The following is an 18,786-nucleotide window of genomic DNA, read 5'->3' as shown; positions in this document are numbered from 1 at the left end:
CAGTAAACGCAAGTTCTAACGCATCATTTGTATTGGTATCTGCTCAGAAACATTGAGAACACGAGCACCAATGAGTGTGCACTTTGCCTTCAGCTAACGTAGCACAGACGATGGAGTCTCAGATGATCACAGCGTCGCATTCCGTCTCGCGGAAGGGAGCAAAGCGGTTCCGGGTGGAGATCTCGAAGACCGGAGGCGGCGGAGGGGGAGAGGTCGTCGCCCGGGGCCTGGCTCGCGTCTTCCACTGCTGGTGCACCCTGGGTCCGTGGCGTCCCGGCGCTGGAGTGAAGGACATGTGGGAAGATCACATCCTGGCTCTGTGCAGAGAAACACACGGAGTAGAGGTGGTGGGAGTGTTAGCAGCACACTGTATACTTACCCCGGACTTGTGAGCGTCAGCCCGGGATGTTTCCAGCACTGCTCTCTGCTCTCTCAGCGGGCCCTGCTTCTCCACGGCCTCCTGCTCCAGCTGCACCGAATGCAGCTCGAATGTGTCCTCACTGGCACAAATCTGCCATTTAAGCAAGTAACAGTGAAACAATGGTAATGTGTGTGAATAGAGTATTAGCAATGTTAGCGAGATTAGCGGCAGCTATGCTGCCGATGCGAACGGGCTATAAGCTAATAGCTTATGCTTCCATCTGCTGACAAGCTTTATGGAGATGCTGATTTGCTTTTCCAGCAGGACCTGCCCACAGTGCCAAAAGCACTTCCAAGTGGTTTGCTGACCATGATATTACTGTGCTTGATTGGCCAGCCAACATGCCTGACCTGAACCCCATATGAAATCTATGGTATATTTTCAAGAGAAAGATGAGAAACAGTCGATCCAACAATACAGACGAGCTGAAGGCTCAATAGTGCCTCAGCAGAGCCACAGGTTGATCGCTTCCATGCCACACCTCACTGATGCTGGAGTTTGTGCTAAAGGAGCCCTGACAAAGTATTGAGTGAATAAATGAACATACTTTAAAGAACTTGAATTTTTCTGTTTTGCAAATCCTTTTTTTGATTGATTTTAGGAAATATTCTAATATTTTGAGATACTGGATTTTTACTTGCATGAGCTGTAAGCTCTAATCATCAAAATTAAAACCAAAAAACTTTTGAAATGTCTTACTTTACATGTAATGAATCTAAAATATATATGAAAGTTTCCCTTTTTGAAATAAGTTACAAAAAAATGCAATTTTTCACGACATTCCAATTTTTTGAGATGCACCTGTATACGATGTTTAATCGGGAGCCAGTGCAGTGTTGACAGAACCGGACTAATGTGGTCATACTTCCTGGTTCTAGGAAGAACTCTAGCTGCTGCATTTTGAACCAGCTGGAGTTTGTTTATTAAGTGTGCAGAGCAACCACCCAATAAAGCATTACAATAATCTAACCTTAAGGTCATAAACGCAGGAACTAATGTGAGATCCACCAATCAGAGAGGTTCCCGCATCATAATCAGTTTTTAATTGGTTAAAATTAATGGCGACTATCTCATGTTTTTATTGTGGTTGCTCAGCCATTCCCGTGGGTGCCCGATTACCCAGGAGATCAGTGCCTATGATGTTGTTTGACTAGCTGATCCAGCTTCCTGGAACCTTACCAGTTAGAGTTCCAGGAAGGCAGTGCAACCGAATAGCCTGCAGACACCCAATATTTCCGAATAGAGGTCGGGTTTCCTCCTCCTTAAAGCACAGATGGGCCAGTAACAAAAGAACCGACATTGTATCTCGCGCTCAGGGCCTTAGAAAAGTCATTGACCATCTATAAATTCGGTCATTAGCAGTAGCATCACGCCACAATGAGTGAGACCGCTATTTCATTTGCCCAGGACTTTTTGGCCGGTGGAATTGCCGCTGCGATCTCTGAAACTGCTGTTGCACCCATAGAAAGAGTCAAGCTGCTCCTTCAGGTACGCTTTACAACAAACTTGTATAGATTACTCTTTGCACGTATAACATGCATCACATTATAAATTAGGTAAGAATTCATTTCTTTTTTTTTTCACACGTTTGCCTATCTTGGTTAATATTGAATATGCTCTTGTCCATTATTGTTAGGTCATGCTCTTAATGATGCTGTATAACTTTATCTTATAATAAAAATGAATTGGTGCAATGATGATTATTAAATAAAAATGTGCCAGGAGCTATAATTGTTGCTATAGAAATCTTCCACAAGCATCTTTTTCACACAACCGCGCACTCTTTCAAGGTTGTTTATAATGTTGTTATTTAAGCAACCAGTCAGCTCCTTGTATTAAGTTAAAGAGCATTAAGTTAAAACAAATGTTATCATTCAACATGCATGTGCGTTTTAGACACTTATTTGTTTGTGCAGGCATTCTAGTTGATTTATTTTGGCTGTTCATAGCATGTAAATGATAAGATCCCTTTCAGGGGCAGACAAAATTATAATTTAAAATTAGTTATAGCTATAGAAATGTAGCTCCATATTATAATATCTACAAAATATGTTTCTGCAAGTACATATGAGACTACCCCCAAGCCGCACCCTGCATATTGACGGCATCACACAGCAAAACAAATTATAATCAACAAGATTTTTGTCGACTTACAGTTTCCATTGGTGCAAGGTCATTTGTAAGGTTAGGTTTAGATTTGACATGGGCTGTAGATACATGATATTTTAATAGCAATATTCAAGGCTAACAGTTATGAAAACAATCTAAAAATGTATAATTTATGTGGTCAATTTATTTATATATATTTTCGGTAACACTTTATTTTGATGGTCCCTTTTGAACATTCTGTTGACACTAAGTAATGTTGCAACTACATGTCAACAAACTCTCATTAGAGTAGTAGACTGTCTGCTTCATATCTGCTAACTCTTTATTGTGATGGTCTCCCAAAAGACACTCTACTGAATGTAAGTAACTTTGCAAGTACATGCCAACTTATCAGTCTACTAATACACCACTAACACTCAGGGCCGTTTCTAGCCATTTTGACGCCCTAGGCGAAATCCCTATTAGCACCCCCCATCCAAATCCCACACCCAAACAAGATAATTAAGATTACATACAAAATAACATAAAACTGATTCTGTTAACACTCAAATCTTAAATAACATACATGTACTAATTATATTTGTAGGTTATATATAATTAATTTTTCAGACATCAGTTTCTTGTCACATTCAAATTGGTTGTCATAGTCACAACACTAATTTGTAGAAATGCAGGCCTATTTGTAAATTGACTGTTAAGATAAAACATTTTGCACAGATTATTATCTATGATATCATACCATTATAGCCACTGGATGCCTGTATAGCTCTGTAAGATTGTTAAATAGAGCTATACAGGCATCCAGTGGCTAAGAAATTGAGTTGCCAAGAAATTGCCATCACAGATAAATTAATTTGATTCCATTTGGATTTGCATATATGTTTAGATATTACCAATGGCTACTTTTTGACTTTATCTGTGTTTTGTTCAATTGTTTTGTTGTTGTTGTGTCAGTTATTGCATTATTATTTCAGTCAAACCTATAAAACCCTTTGTTACCCCAAACTACAGGCCTATAAATGCCTGATCAGTGACATAAAAGTAATCAGAATGCAGCTACTTGTTCTTTTATTTGACGTGTGAACTTCCCCTTTAAACGTGACGCTCTGCCCTCTATATGTATGACGCTGCTCCCTTTAAGAGCTGTTGGAAGCAAATTACTTTTTATTTATTTTTTTGGAAGCGAATTAATTGATTCAGCATTTCGACACTTCCGTAAGGATGCGTTAAATTTGACAGCGGTTTAATAAAGCATTTAGGCTATTGGTCTTGTGAATTAATTTTACTACACCAATATTTTTTTATTTGCTATAAAAGTTTTATATGGGAATATAACGCGACACACTGAACATTTAACAATGCATTGGCGCAAAAACGCACACCTTTTAGACTAGTTTCAACTGAAACATGATTTCTCGACTGCCACAAATACTACCTAAACAAAATACTGATTTTGTGCACTTTTTATGTACCAATATTTTAAATTGGACTTTGAACTTGCATGGCAAAAAAAACGTACCTTGCCAATACACTGACAGAACCCATTGATCTAATGGCATTGTTGAGCGCTCCAAATCCAAATGCAAATGTTGCATGCAACAATCAGACACACCAATTGACAGCGCTCTGGTCCAATGGCATACAGCTAGGCATTGTCAGAATGACAGTACTCTAGCCCAATAATGTTGGGGGATCCAGTGGGGGCGGCAATCATATTTCAGGGTGTCTGTGCCACTTTTGATCACAACCCTGTTAAAATGTAGTGGCGGTACGCGCTCATTGGCGCCCCATCCAGCTGGTGGCGCTCTAGGCGACTACCTAGTTTGCCTATGCCTAGAAACGAGTCTGTGTGGGGCTGTCATTAAAGCTAGTATTAAATGTAAATTAAACTGTAATTATGAGATATATAGGTGTGTTTCACAGGCTTACACAAATTATAGTATAGTGATTTTAAATCAGTAGTGCAGGCTATTCAAACTTTTTTTTTAAGCCAGGATGGCGTAGTTTTAAATGAACGACTTTATTTTTTATTAGTTTGATTCGTTTTGGAAATACAAATCTACTAATTACAATTTTGTTTGTTCTTTGTGAAAAAATGGGTTCTATTGTCTAATAATCTATTGTTCTTGTTTCCTCTTCCCATAATAGTCTTATAGTTCTGTCAATAATTCATCCATGAATCAAATATTATTTTTCGTTCTCATTCTCTGTGCTGTAGGCCTACGTGACAGAGTATAAAAGTTATAGGCCTACTAAAATATGCGGACATCTTTTTAATACCGTATAAAAATAAAAAGAAGAAAAACAGTCCTGTCAGTCGGGGTTCCTTTAGCCAATAGACCCATTATCCCGGGTTATACTGGGTTTTTACAGTCAATCCTATGTCCTACAAATAAATACACACACGGTCGGGGACAAGGTAACAAAAATGACTATTTCTATTTTTTGTGTGTTATTCATATGCAAGTTAAATCCCTTGAGATAGATCTAATGGCTAAAGACAAACCATCCTTTCCGTTATGAGAGCGCGCGCTCTCTCTCTCTGTATGGAGACTTTTTTTTGAGTGTTTTGTATTGTATCAGACGATGTGTGAAAAGCAACTAATAAAACATTTGTTACCTGACTGAGGCGTTGTTAGCGAGACAAAGTCTTTTAATGTTTTAAAAAATATATATTATTAGCCTATTGAACATGTTTGTAATAGCTATATAAACAAAATGGATTGGCATTAATTTAATATCCCCTATGAAATTTAAATAAACATGCCGGAGACAATCAAAACGACATTTAAGCTAACTCTGTCAGAGTAATTATCTTTATAATTAGCTATTTACAGTGCAGCATCTGCATATGAAGAGTTCATTTGCAAAAACAGATAACTATGTTTTTAACAATTCTCAGAAATCATGTTTCTTCATTGTGCATTCCAATTATCTCAATCAAACTGCAGTTGGGTTATTTTGACTAGGTTAAAAAAAAACAGCTAATTAAAAAAACACAATAAAAACATAATAACATAATAAAAAACATGATTTTTGAACATGTAAAAAAACGGAGGTATCTGTTTTTGCAAATAAACTCTTCATATCACAGTGCTTATTGTATCCTTATAATAATGGATATAGCACTGATGTGGGCATCCTGGCAATAACATAAGTTGTGTCTCGTAACTGTGTCACACAAAAGTCATGCAATAAATGTGAATTGGTTAAATGGTCTAGTGATACTTGAAAAATTGATTGATCAATAAATTGTTTGTAAAATTGTACCCTTTTCTTATAGGTCCAGCATGCCAGCAAGCAAATAACAGTAGACAAACAATACAAAGGTATTGTAGACTGTATAGTACGTATCCCCAAGGAGCAGGGATTCTTATCCTTCTGGAGAGGCAACTTGACCAATGTCATTAGGTACTTCCTAACACAAGCTCTCAACTTTGCTTTCAAGGATAAGTATAAGAAGATTTTTCTGGATGGTGTTGACAAGCGTACCCAGTTTTGGAGGTACTTTGCTGGTAACCTCGCCTCTGGTGGTGCTGCCGGAGCCACATCTCTGTGCTTTGTCTACCCCCTTGACTTTGCCAGAACACGTTTGGCTGCTGATGTCGGAAAAGCTGGTGCAGAGAGAGAATTCACAGGCCTTGGAAATTGTATAACAAAGATCATTAAGTCTGATGGACTGAGAGGATTGTATCAGGGCTTCAACGTGTCTGTGCAAGGCATCATCATCTACAGGGCGGCTTACTTTGGCATCTATGACACCGCAAAAGGTTGGTTTTATTAGGAGTAGACATAAGGCAGATTGCTCCTTAATTGTGACTTCCAGGGCTATGACTAGAATATCTAACATCAGGGACAGAGCTAAGGCTGAAAATCACAATTATGTTGCTCAAATTATTATTGTGATCTTTTCACTGTTCATTAGAATTATTGCTCTTTATATTTATTTTATTCCACAGTTAGCTTTTCTATTAAAATAGCATCAAATGTGTATTTATTCAGCAACCACAATTGTAAATAATGTTATCGAAACATGTTTGGATGCATTACAGTCCATCACAGAGGCTTGTTACCGATTCACTTTAATGAAAATGTGTAAAAAAACAAACAAACAGAAAAAAACTGGTCAATATTGCAGACTTTACTGAGAGAGCAGAAACCGTGAATGTGATTAGGAAAAAAAAGTGCAGCCCTAGGCTGAATCCATGGACTTGAAAAAGTCATTCCAGTTATTCCGTGTAACATGTTTCAAGGAAGGTTAAATCTGCCATTTCAAAGTCTGTTGTAAGTGCTACACTTTCTGCTGCCATCAATGTGATCAGCACCCATAATCAAACATATAACACTAATTTTGATCTAATTACACAAATGCTATTATGAAAAATAATCATCCTTATGAAAAGCAAGCACTTTCAGTGCTTTGGTCTATAATAATGAAAATAATCATTAGGAAACAAAAGGGGCACATTTTGAGTTATTGGGCCCTTACAGCTCTATGTAAATAGCTTTAAAAGCTTTCAGGATTCCAAACAGTGACTGAAAACTGCCAAAGTTCTGGCATGAAAATCTAGATGGCACAGTCCAATAGGTCTAACTCAATCTGACATAATGACATCATTATCACATGGCATAGCTGACTGGCACATTCCCAGCGCACTTCAGAATGAAACTCTCCACCTTCCCCAGCTCCACCTGTATAGATCTGCTACGGGGTGATTCATGTATGTCATATATATGTATGCATGTGAATTCTCTTAACCCTTAAATGCATGAATGTTTCGCCAATCACTATTACATATTCGGGTCTTTAGCGACCTGGACCTATATATCCAGCACTATATATCCAGCACGTCATCGTCAGAGCGCACTTCCACATTACATTCAGCATCTGGTTCATATTCGCGATCTCAAACATTCACAAAACTACCACTTTCAGTGACTTCAAAATCAATAGTTTGATCGCTGGCAGCTTATTCACCACATCCACCATCAAATGAAAGTTACATTTATATTTTATGGCATACAGTAATTGCTCTGCAGTAAAGCCATTCAAATCAGTTCAAATTTTGCTTATGATTTTCTTTTGTTTTATGCCTGTGGTGATTATGAGTTAAAGGTCACGTCATTATTGTCTATTAAACAGTGCCATCTCGAGGAGTAAAGGAGAATTACTTGCATTGAGTCATCAGATATTTGAACAGTTTTTGCGCAGAAAAAAATATACTTACACTAATACACATCTCGGGTCTCAAGCGACCCTACCCAGCAAGCAATTTTGTGTTTAAAAGCCGTCTATTAGCCATTAAAACACAGCCCAGACGTTTAGGCTAAAACAAGGCAAAATTTGTCTGTCAGTGAAAATATAATACACATCTAACCATAGCCCAAGAATAGACTAGTCATCAAATAGAAAGCTAATGAATGGCTACATATATACATCTAATAGACAACAAAATGACAATTCATCCAAACTAATTAAATATACAGCTTTTATTAAGAAAAATAAAATTTTTAACAACTTAGACAACTTAAGACAATACAAAATGATAAAAATACTAAAAATTAATGACAAAATATTATAAATACAGTACACCTAAATATAAATATTATGATAAAATATGGATTTTTTTTAACAACTTAAGATAATAAAAATATAAAAATGAAAAATAAAATATTTTAAATAACTTAAGATATTTAAAAGAAAAAAAGAGCACGTTATCACACTTAACATGAAAACATTACAGATAAATGACAACATAAAAAAAAAGATTAACCCTTATGTTGGTTTACTTATTTGAACAAATAAAACAACCAACAGTGAACTTAAAGGAAATTATTCCTTATTGGTTTTATTTCTTGTTTAAAATGTTTCCCAACTGCATTTCTCAAGTCCAACTCTATTGCTGCCGGGAAGTTGGTCAACACAACTTCTGCCAAATAATAATAATAAAATTTTTTTAAAAAAGACAATTTTTTGACAATTTTTACTTTAATTACACTAATTGTGACAGGAAGTCATTCTCTTTTGCTTGAATGCCTACTAAAACAAAAATAAGATATATATTGTGATATGTATCACCATATGTGTTAAAAAAAGAGAGAAGCTCTCTTGTAAATGTTGAGTTGTATATAAATACCTCTAATGACCGAGAACCCCCCACCACATGATTGTAAAGCGCTTTGGGTGTACAGCAATACACAATAAAGCGCTATATAAATGCATCATTCATTCATTCATTCATTCAACAGTGCAGTCTTTTCAAATGCCTCCTTCTGCAGCGGATCTAAAATTACATGTAAACAATTTTAAGGCTGTTTTGGCCATGCTCATCGCTGGTCTTGTGTAGGGCTATAACCAAGCCACGGATTGCCTTGATTTCACCGGGTGGGCTAAAAGCAGACTACACGTAGCCCATCCAATTTAGAGCTATAGACCATATCATGAAATTACACTTATCTTTGTAGATATTATTGACACTGCAAACATGATGGGATATTAACCATCTCATGCGCTGCCTGGCCAAAAACTACAGTGAATCAGTTTTGACTATAAGTGGGCTACAAATAGATGCTCTGACTATGAGCTAAACCGAGGCTACGCGCAGGCTACGCAACATGTAAAAGAAATGAAACCAAACACCTTGTAAACGCTGTTGACTTTGCTTACATGATGAAATATCATACATCTCACAAGTTATTTTGCCCCAAAAATTACATGTAACCAAATTCAAGCTTAATTGGGATAGAAGTGGGTTACACATAGCCAGACTATATCGGGTCTACCGAGACGGTACAGCTATTGCTTGCTGGGTGTACACTTTTTTTTATAAAAAAAATTAATCAGAAAACAGACTTTTAAATTGTTTTTTTTTTCTTGTTATATTTATAATTAATAGATTGAGGAATACTAAGAAAGTTGAGGTCTAACTTGAATGACGTCCCGGGTCGCTAAAGACCCGAGGTATGCATTTAAGGGCTAAAGGAGATAATAAAAGAGAAACTTATTCATGGGGGTTATTCATATGTTATATGTACAGCAGCAGTATTTAGAAATATTGATGTTTATATTTCTTCCTGCCAGTATGACACGGGTGCCACTACAACGATGCCCAGACATCTTTCAAATTAGTACAAACTGGAACAGAGAGGGATTAAGGAAAAGTGAAAGCAGGATGTTGTTGTTGTTTTTTAGTAGGATGCAGTCAAATGTCAACAGAAGAGATGAGTTTTCAGCTGTCACTTGAATATTAGGATTCGGCATTCCGTCAAAGATTCTGCATTCTGGACTTTCAGCATTTCACCGGCAAGGAACAGTGAAAGATGTTCTGGAGAGTGATTTTGTGCCTTTCTTTGATGGTACTACAAGGCTTGTAAAAGCGAGTGGAAGTAGCAGGAGGGTGCTGAGCCCATGACTGATCTATACGTAAGCAACAATGTCTTGAACTTGATGCGAGCCCCAGCTGCCTGTGTAGAGAGTATGGGATGCTCATTTCGGTAAATTTCCCTGACCAACAACCGCAACAATACTACTAATAAATTAGTATTTAAAAAAATAGAATGGACAAGCATCTGTGATGATACAATAAAAATGAAAACAAATATTTTATTGTAACGTGCAAAAAGCAGCATACAGAGCAACAGAAAAACCTTGCTCAGCGGAATATCTGTATGCACGCTGCACGTGTCAACCCGTGAGTACACAAATACTGTATTTAGCATTATTTTTTCTTTTACCATGCAGCAAACTTAAAGATATTTGTGGGAAAAAAAGAAGTTTAAACTGTTTAACTGATAGTAGGAGAGACCGGGGATGGTTGTAACATGGGGAGAGTTAACAACACCATTTCCACCTATCAGGAGTCATATGATAATTTCATTATTTACACACTTCCTTCCGATCTTATGAATGGTTATCAAGGCTGTAAATAGATATATGCAGATTATATAAAGAAAACAAATGACTTTGGTGTAAGAATCCAAAAGTATATAGCTTAGTACTTAAACTGTTGCAGATTAAATCATATAACACATTAGAATAAATTGTAGATTCTCAGGCAAAATGTGATGCATTTTTAAACTGCTAATTTCAAACCGTTGTGCTAATACAGATAACTGACTGTTACAACTACTAATTATGTGTTAACTTACCCCGGTAGTGGGTAGATTGTAACAAAGGCACTCCATGTATTTGACATCAATTTATAAAGGCTGTGATGTTCTCACAGAGGTCTGAATTGGTGCCTTTTGTAGTAAACAAATGTGGGTGCTTTGTATAAAAGTTTGAGCACTATAGCCCAAAAAGTCAGCGAGTTACAGATGCTGAAACAAAAAGTGTTACAATCATACCCGGTCTCCCCTATTAACCGGTTAAAATTCTTACTTTCGGTTAACGGTTAAACGGTCAATATGAGCATAGTAGAGAGACGAAACGAGGTGTGATGACCAATTATGCTGCTAAGTTCACCCCAAAAGGAAAATTCTGTCATTAATTACTCACCCTCATGTCGTTTCTAAACTTGTAAGACGTTCGTTCATCTTCAGAACACAAATGAAGATTTTTTTTTTTTGCCTAGAAAAAGCCCTGGACAAGAAGTTGTGCAGCATGTTTCGTTAAGAAGGACCTGATCTTCCTGTTATTGTGCAATGCAAACCTGCATGATCGAGCTGTCTTTGCATTGTGGTCAGCTGATCATACAAGATTACTCAGAGATTTCTGACCGAACTAGATGGGGTAATTGTTGATGAACCTAGCTGGATGGTGAAATTGTGCTGAAGAGTCAGGGAGGAAGGGACGACGAGAAGCGCTGTTGATCTTGTGGAAATGTGAAGATTATTTTACTTAATCATTTGTCTGTCCACACTAAAAACAAAAATACTGTGAGACAATAACACCTTAAAAATGTGTTTTATTTTATTAAGCAAATAATTGTAAATTGTTAATCCTTAATGGGTAGTTGCATTCATTTTGGTATTTGTTATTTTGGTATTAAATATCTGTTTTTTACAGGCATGCTTCCCGACCCAAATAACACCCATATTTTTGTCAGCTGGATGATTGCTCACACAGTCACTGCCACTGCTGGTTTCATATCATATCCCTTTGACACAGTGCGTCGTCGTCTGATGATGCAGTCTGGACGAAAAGGAGGTAGCCTAATAACCAACAATAGTTTTCTCTCATGTTCCACCCAAAATTCATAAGGCCTTTTTGGTGTTTGGTTCAGTTCAATTTTAATATGATGTTAAAGCAAATGAAAATATGCTACTTTATCAGAACATATTTAGATAAATTTAACATTACATCATTTGCTCATCAATGGATCCTATGCAGTGAATGAAACATCACAGAATTATTCACAAGTAATCCACATGACTCCAGTCCACCAATTAACATCTTGTGAAGTGAAAAGCTGCATGTTTGTAACAAACAAATTCATCAAGACATTTCTAACTTCAAACTGTCACTTCCAGCTAAAATATGATTCTTCTATCTATAATATTGTTTTTCAAGTGAAAAGTCATCTGGTCTGAATCAATATGGGGAATATGCACAGATAAATATTTGGGACGAGCTCACAGGGACTGTAACATCTTATATCAGTTTCTGTGAGGATATGTGCATTCCTACCAGGACTCATCTAACTTATAACAAAGACAAACCATGGTTCACTGCTAAATTCAGACAGCTCCGTCAGGCCAAAGAAGATGCTTACAGGAATGGGGACAGAGTCTTGTATAAACAGGCCAAATACACACTGGAAAATTAGATCAGAATGGCAAAAATGAATTATTCCGATAAACCAGTGGCACGGCTTCAGTGTGGAAAGGTCTGAAAGACATCACCAATTACAAGACACCATCCCCCAGCACTGTGGAGAATCAACAACTGGCATATGATCTGAATGAGTTCTACTGCAGGTTTGAAAAACACCATTCACACCTCCTGCAACCCCCCTTTCCCCCACACCTGAACTGCAGATAAGAGAAAATGACAGGCACCAGGTCTTCAAAAAGAACAAGAGAAGGAAGGCACCAGGCCCAGACGGTGTGACACCAGCCTGTCTGAAATCCTGTGCTAACCAGCTGGCCCCCATCTTCACACAGATCTTCAAAGGATTACTGGAGCTGTGTGAAGTCCCCTCATGCTTCAAATGATCCACCATCATCCCCGTCCCAAAGAAACCCAAGATAACAGGGCTGAAAAACTGGTTTTGGCTTATCTGAAGGACATCACTGGACCCTTACTGACCCCCTGCAGTTTGCCTACAGAGCAAATAGGTCTGTGGATGATGCAGTCAACATGGGACTGCATTACATGCTGCAACACCTGGACAGACCAGGGACTTATGTGAGGATCCTGTTTGTGGACTTCAGCTCCGCTTTTAACACCATCATCCCGGACACCCTTCAGAATAAACTAACTCAGCTCTCAGTCCCCACCTCCGTCTGCCAGTGGATCAACAGCTTCCTGACAGACAGGCAGCAGGTAGTGAGGCTGGGAAAATACACATCCAGCACCCATACGATCAGCACTGGAGCTCCTCAGGGCTGCGTTCTCTCCCCACTGCTCTCCCTCTACACCAACGACGACACATCTAAAGACCCCTCTGTCAAGCTCCTTAAGTTTGCAGACGAAACCACACTGATCGACCTCATCCAGGACGGTGACGAGTCTGCTTACAGACAGGAGGTTAAGGAGCTGGCTGTCTGGTGCAATCTTAACAACCTGGAGCTCAACACGCTCAAAACAGTGGAGATGATCGTGGACTTCAGGAGAAACCCCCCTGCACTCTCCCCACTCACCATCATGGACAGCACTGTGACTGCAGTGGAGTCATTCAGATTCCTGGGCACCACCATCTCTCAGGACCTGAAGTGGGACATTCACAGTGACTCTATTGTCAAAAAGGCCCAGCAGAGGTTGTACTTCCTTCGCCAGCTGAGGAAGTTCAACCTGCCACAGGAGCTGCTGAAACAGCTCTACTCTGCCATCATTGAATCCGTCCTCGGCACTTCATTAACTGTCTGGTTCAGCTCAGCTACCAAATCTGACCTCAGAAGACTACAGAAGGTAGTCCGGACTGCTGAGCGAATCATTGGTACAACCCTCCCCTGTCTTATCCTTATGCTTATCCAGAGTGAGCAAAAGGGCTGGTAAAATCACTCTGGACCCCTCACATCCAGCACACTCCCTGTTTGAACTGTTACCGTCTGGTCGACGCTACAGAGCTCTGAGCACCAGAACGACCAGACACAGGAACAGTTTCTTCCCTCAGGCAATCCATCTCATGAACATTTGAACTCTTAACAATAAACATGAAACACACAACACTATCATACTTTTTATTTTTAATTTAACACACATACTTATTACATTTCAAATTTTCACCTAACATACCTGTACATACTGAATTGTCTATTTTGTATATTGTGTTTGTGCTATTTTGCATATTGTCCATTTTGTATATTTGTACACAATTTTTTTTATGATCTGTGTCCTGTCCTGTCGCTGTCATTCTGTCGCACTGTGGAGCTACTGTCACTAAAATAAATTCCTCGTATGTGCAAACATACTTGGCAATAAAGCTAATTCTGATTCTGATCAAGCACCATTTACAGGTGAGAGCAGAACAAAACAATTTCTAAACAAATATGTTGGTGGATTTTGATGTGAGACAACAACAGGGGATGGACTTTTTCACTGGAGGAAGTGTTATTTATGGACTCACATTTTGGACAGAAGTGACCGTTTAAAGTGATGGATTTGTTTCTTACAAACATGCAGCTTTTCGCTTCACAAGGTGTTAATTGCTTGACTGGAGTGGTGTGGATTACTGTGATGTTTTTAACAGCTGTTTGGACTCTCATTCTGACGGCACCCATTCACTGCAGAGGATCCATTGGTGAGCAAGTGATGTGATGCTACATTTCTCCAAATCTGTTCTGGTGAAAAAACAAACTCATCTACATCTTGGATGGCTCAATGGTGAGTAAATATTTTTCTGATTTTCCTTTTTGAATGAACAAGTCTTTTAAGTGTTTAATTCATTCTAGCTGACATAATGTACAGCGGCACTATTGATTGCTGGAGGAAGATTGCACGTGATGAGGGTGGCAAGGCCTTCTTCAAGGGTACCTGTTCCAATGTGCTCAGGGGCATGGGTGGAGCCTTCGTCCTGGTTCTGTACGACGAGCTCAAGAAGATTATTTGAACATTACATAAAATTCACTATTTAAAAAAAATTGTGTATTGTGAATGGACTCTTGCTTTACTTGTGAAGCCTGACTAGTGTTGTATTAAAGTGTATTAAAATATTAGTGTTGTATAGTTATATTAAAGATAATACATGTATATGAATATGTTATGTTTATAATGATTTTCTTTTTTTCTTTTCTTGAATGTTTCTTCTCTTGTTGTTTCAATCTTAATTTGATTTACAATACCAGAAGCTGATATGTATTCATATTTTAATTGTGTTTTTGTTCATTTTATTTCCAAACCTAAGATAAAATTTTATTTAATTTTATTTCAGACACAAATCTTGGGGATATAAGAACAGTCCAATATATGATTAACTTTATTAATCCATAGTGTGTTATGTTTTATTACTGGTCCCTATCAAACATATGTGACCATGGACCACGAAACCAGTCATAAGGGTCAATTTTTCAAAATTGAAATTTATACATACTGATTAAATAAGCTTTCCATTGATATATGGTTTGTTTGGATATGACAATATTTAGCTGGAAATTGAGGGTGCAAAAAAATCAAAATATTGAGAAAATCGTCTTTAAAGTTGTCCAAATTAAGTTCTTAGCAATGCATATTACTAATCAAAAAATCAGTTTTGATATATTTACAGTAGGAAATGAACATAATATCTTCATGGAACATGCTCTTTATTTAATATCCTAATGATTTTTGGCCTAAAAGAAAAATCAATAATTTTGACCCATACAATGTATTTTTGGCTATTGCTACAAATATACCCCAGCGACTTAAGACTGCTTTTGTGGTCCAGGGTCACATATCTTCAAAAGTTTTTTTTCCAAGGTGAGATTTTCATTTCACGATGGCCCTTCCATAAGGAATAGCTTATTATTATTTTATGATTATCATTGCTTTTCATATTCTGAGCTGTCACCTATGGACATACAAGAGTGTGCACATTGGTTTTATTTTATTCAAATTCTTGTTTATTATTTGACTGTTCTTTGTGTTTTGTCAAAAGGGAAGAAAGCCTTAAACTCTTATTAAAGGTTGGTACTAATACTTTTGAGGCAACTTTCTGAATTAAACATGCAACATGTAGAAACAACGCAGCATATTACTGTTTGAGAGGTTTCACAAGCTTTGAAATAAACAGCAGAGAGTATACTTTGTAGTAAGCAAATTTTCAATTAAATTTATTATGTTTTTTACAATCCACATTATTCCAAAGCAGCTTTAAGGAACTTTTATGATTGGAACTCTGGTTCCAAGCTGCAGCTTATAGTGGATCATCTGTCTAAAAGTTTATTACAGTTATGCAGCACGGAAGTTATGAATAAACTTTTCTGTGTCTTTCATAAGGATGTTCCATAACTGACAGTTAAATGTCAAACATGACACCTAAATCTCTAACTTTAGCAAATGGCATATTTGAACTATAAGTTTATTATTAGTAGTAGTATTGCAAAAATAGTGCCTGTATCCCAAACACTCCTTTCATCTTCCAATGGTCAGACAAACACAACAAAATAGTATTTTGAACTGATTTCATATATAAATATACTAGTTGATTTTCTTAAAGTTGTTTTAATTCAAACCTAGTGCATGTCTATTTACTTATTTGATAAATTGTTGTGTGCTCAGCAGGATAATGTTCCTGATTTATTATTGATTTATGTGCAAGGGATAATGTAAATTCATCTGGTCATTAAATAAAACCCAAAGAAAACTCAAAAAAGGATTTTTGTGCATTACATTTTATTTTTTTATTTTTTTTTAGTCAGGCAAATAAAAGTGTGTCAAAATGTTTAATACTGGTTAAATATTTAATACGGAGTAACTGAGCTAGTATAATTTGATCAGTCTTGATCATTCTTAAGCAACTAGGTATTGAACAATTGCCTGCAGGACAAGAAGTAACAGGGCAGGTGTGACAATCCTTTCAGCACTACTGTGTACATCAAGTGATGTTCCTCCTCCACCTGATAATTAGGAGACAAAAGTCAAACTGTTTAATAAACGGTGCATGGATTATTCTTCTTCTTCTTATTATTATTATTATATTTATTATTATACTTTGTGACAGCCTTTTATTTTTACATAAAATGTATAAAACAATATTTACTCACTGGAAGTCAAAGTTGAAGACATCACATCTACCCAGAACACAATGCGTTGCTGGGCTACAGTGGCCCTAAGAAATATGTGGACAAATATCGAAGTGTTTTGATCATTTTTATGGAATGTTTAAGGGTAGGAGGGGGGGCTTCTAATCTAAGATTAACAACAGTATTAGCATACAAATGACTCTTTTGCACAAACTTACAATTTACATCATGTAGTATGAATTTGAGGTTTGAATTTTTATTCACTCTTACTTGAAGAAGACATTTTTGGCTGTAGCTGGTGGAATCCAGGTATAGACGGTGGAGTTGTTTTTTATGTTGGTATTGGCATGGGTGATCGCACCTTGCTGGTTTCCTGAACACTAGGGAACACAAGTGTTCAACGCTCAGTAACTTCACTTACCAAATTTATAACACTTGTATTGTACCAAATAACAAATTCTAAATATTTGGTTATACCCCCCCAAAATTAATTTTTTTTATCTTATAGAATGACTAGATATGTAGTCCCTGATTGGAGTTTCCATAATTACTCCACTTAGTGTAAACTGTGGCAACCATGAAAAGAACTTTAATTTTTTGTAACGGGTGCAGTTTGACATTTCTAAATTATAAAAAGGGGTTCTGAGTCATATCTGATCATAATACATACTATATCAGATATAAACATTGCAGCACGATAGAAGCATAATCTTTAACTACACATTCCAAAGCCTTACCTCTAAGAACTTTGTGTTAGTTGGAGGTGTCTGCCAGGTTCCTATTGCTTTCGAGTCGGATCCAGAGCGAGCCTCGAGGAGCACGCCACTGTAGTCTGGACCTTTGATTACAACTGACAAACAACAAATGAACAAACTTTAAAACCAGTGATGCTATCACCACTGTTCTCATTTTAGGGGATATACATGCATTAAATTAAACTGCTTAATAATTCTAATAAATGCAGTTAAAATATTCCCAGAATTTGGCCTGAATGTATCACAAAGTTTGTGGAGACTAAGATGCCATTAAAAAACAAGGAAAAACTGTACAAAACAAAACAAGTAATCTCCAAGTTTTATTTCCAAATAGATTTATGGACAACACATTTTAAATTCTTGATTGAGAGGATTTTCAGATTTGCATATCTTGGAAAAAATCATGAATTCATTTATAGAATATATCTTCTAAAACAGTAGTGACCCCATAATATTTGCTTTATCCAAATTGTCCCCTACCTGTGATGGGTTTGCCAGTCTGAAAAGTTGTGCTGCTTGGATGGATGGTGTATGGAGCCGGGTTTGGCTTGGGCTGTACCCCTGCATGCCTGGGTATCATATCCACACAAGCTGAAGTTGGTGCCCCGCTTGGATAAGACAGAACAGATGTCAAAACTTGTAGTATGACAACCCCAAAAAACACAGCATCCATGATTCCTGAAACAGACTTTTTCAACAGCTCATTTGCAATCGTACAGGGCAACACGACTTATTTATATACACTTTCCTAGATCATGCCGTGGACAATCGACTTTTGAAAGGCACTTTTGCTGAGTCACAACTGCATAAAAATGGCTATTTCACGCCACCCTGCCCCTCCCCTGCATAAAGTATTCACATGATGTCAGGTGGGATGGTTTTCAAAAAGGAAAAAAGTCTTCAGTTTCAGGAATCTGTCATTGATCTGGACAAAGAAACAAAGACATCCTCTGTAAGGAAGGAAATGAGCATGGAAAATGTAAATTTTTCTCGCTCAGTTTATTCTCTATCCTACTGTTGTAATGTTTGGGTGGTGGCATATAAGTTTGGGTCTTTTTTTTGTTTTGTTTTTTGCTTCGTCATTTATAAAACTTTAAATCCTATGTTTTTTAATCAGAAAATGTACAGAGACCTACAGTGATCTCAAAGAGTATCTGAAGGCTTAGCTAGACTAGCGGT

At 37.2% G+C, this 18,786-nt stretch overlaps 2 protein-coding genes across 2 annotated transcripts; one reads left to right on the top strand and one right to left on the bottom strand.

Moving 5' to 3' along the window:
* The first annotated feature begins 1,690 nt into the window (after positions 1–1,690).
* On the top strand, positions 1,691–16,476 carry LOC306869386 (ADP/ATP translocase 3-like). The gene is made up of 4 exons (XM_079416148.1): positions 1,691–1,909; positions 5,814–6,300; positions 11,538–11,678; positions 14,585–16,476. The coding sequence occupies exons 1-4, from the start codon at positions 1,799–1,801 to the stop codon at positions 14,740–14,742; spliced, it is 897 nt and encodes a 298-aa protein (XP_079272274.1). The 5' UTR covers positions 1,691–1,798; the 3' UTR covers positions 14,743–16,476.
* Positions 15,916–18,357, bottom strand: LOC306869387 (putative defense protein 3). Its single transcript, XM_079416149.1, has 5 exons — positions 18,088–18,357; positions 17,590–17,702; positions 17,123–17,232; positions 16,874–16,938; positions 15,916–16,726 (listed from the first exon to the last, which is right to left on the bottom strand). The coding sequence occupies exons 1-5, from the start codon at positions 18,278–18,280 to the stop codon at positions 16,620–16,622; spliced, it is 588 nt and encodes a 195-aa protein (XP_079272275.1). The 5' UTR covers positions 18,281–18,357; the 3' UTR covers positions 15,916–16,619.
* Positions 18,358–18,786: the final 429 nt, after the last annotated feature.

This window comes from Barbus barbus (genome assembly GCF_936440315.1).
Source record: "Barbus barbus genome assembly, chromosome: 5".
Classification (NCBI taxonomy): Eukaryota; Metazoa; Chordata; class Actinopteri; order Cypriniformes; family Cyprinidae; genus Barbus; species Barbus barbus.
This window is presented reverse-complemented; position numbering and strand designations above follow the sequence as displayed.

Bases quoted from the DNA above. Each gene is read 5' to 3' on its own strand.
- LOC306869386 (XM_079416148.1), top strand. From the start codon at position 1,799: ATGAGTGAGACCGCTATTTCATTTGCCCAGGACTTTTTGGCCGGTGGA. The intron at 1,910-5,813 runs GTACGCTTTACA...CTTTTCTTATAG, and splicing joins GAGTCAAGCTGCTCCTTCAG to GTCCAGCATGCCAGCAAGCA. The intron at 6,301-11,537 runs GTTGGTTTTATT...TGTTTTTTACAG, and splicing joins CATCTATGACACCGCAAAAG to GCATGCTTCCCGACCCAAAT.
- LOC306869387 (XM_079416149.1), bottom strand. From the start codon at position 18,280: ATGGATGCTGTGTTTTTTGGGGTTGTCATACTACAAGTTTTGACATCT. The intron at 16,939-17,122 runs GTAAGAGTGAAT...CATATTTCTTAG, and splicing joins GCCAAAAATGTCTTCTTCAA to GGCCACTGTAGCCCAGCAAC. The intron at 16,727-16,873 runs GTGAGTAAATAT...CCTAATTATCAG, and splicing joins GTCTTCAACTTTGACTTCCA to GTGGAGGAGGAACATCACTT.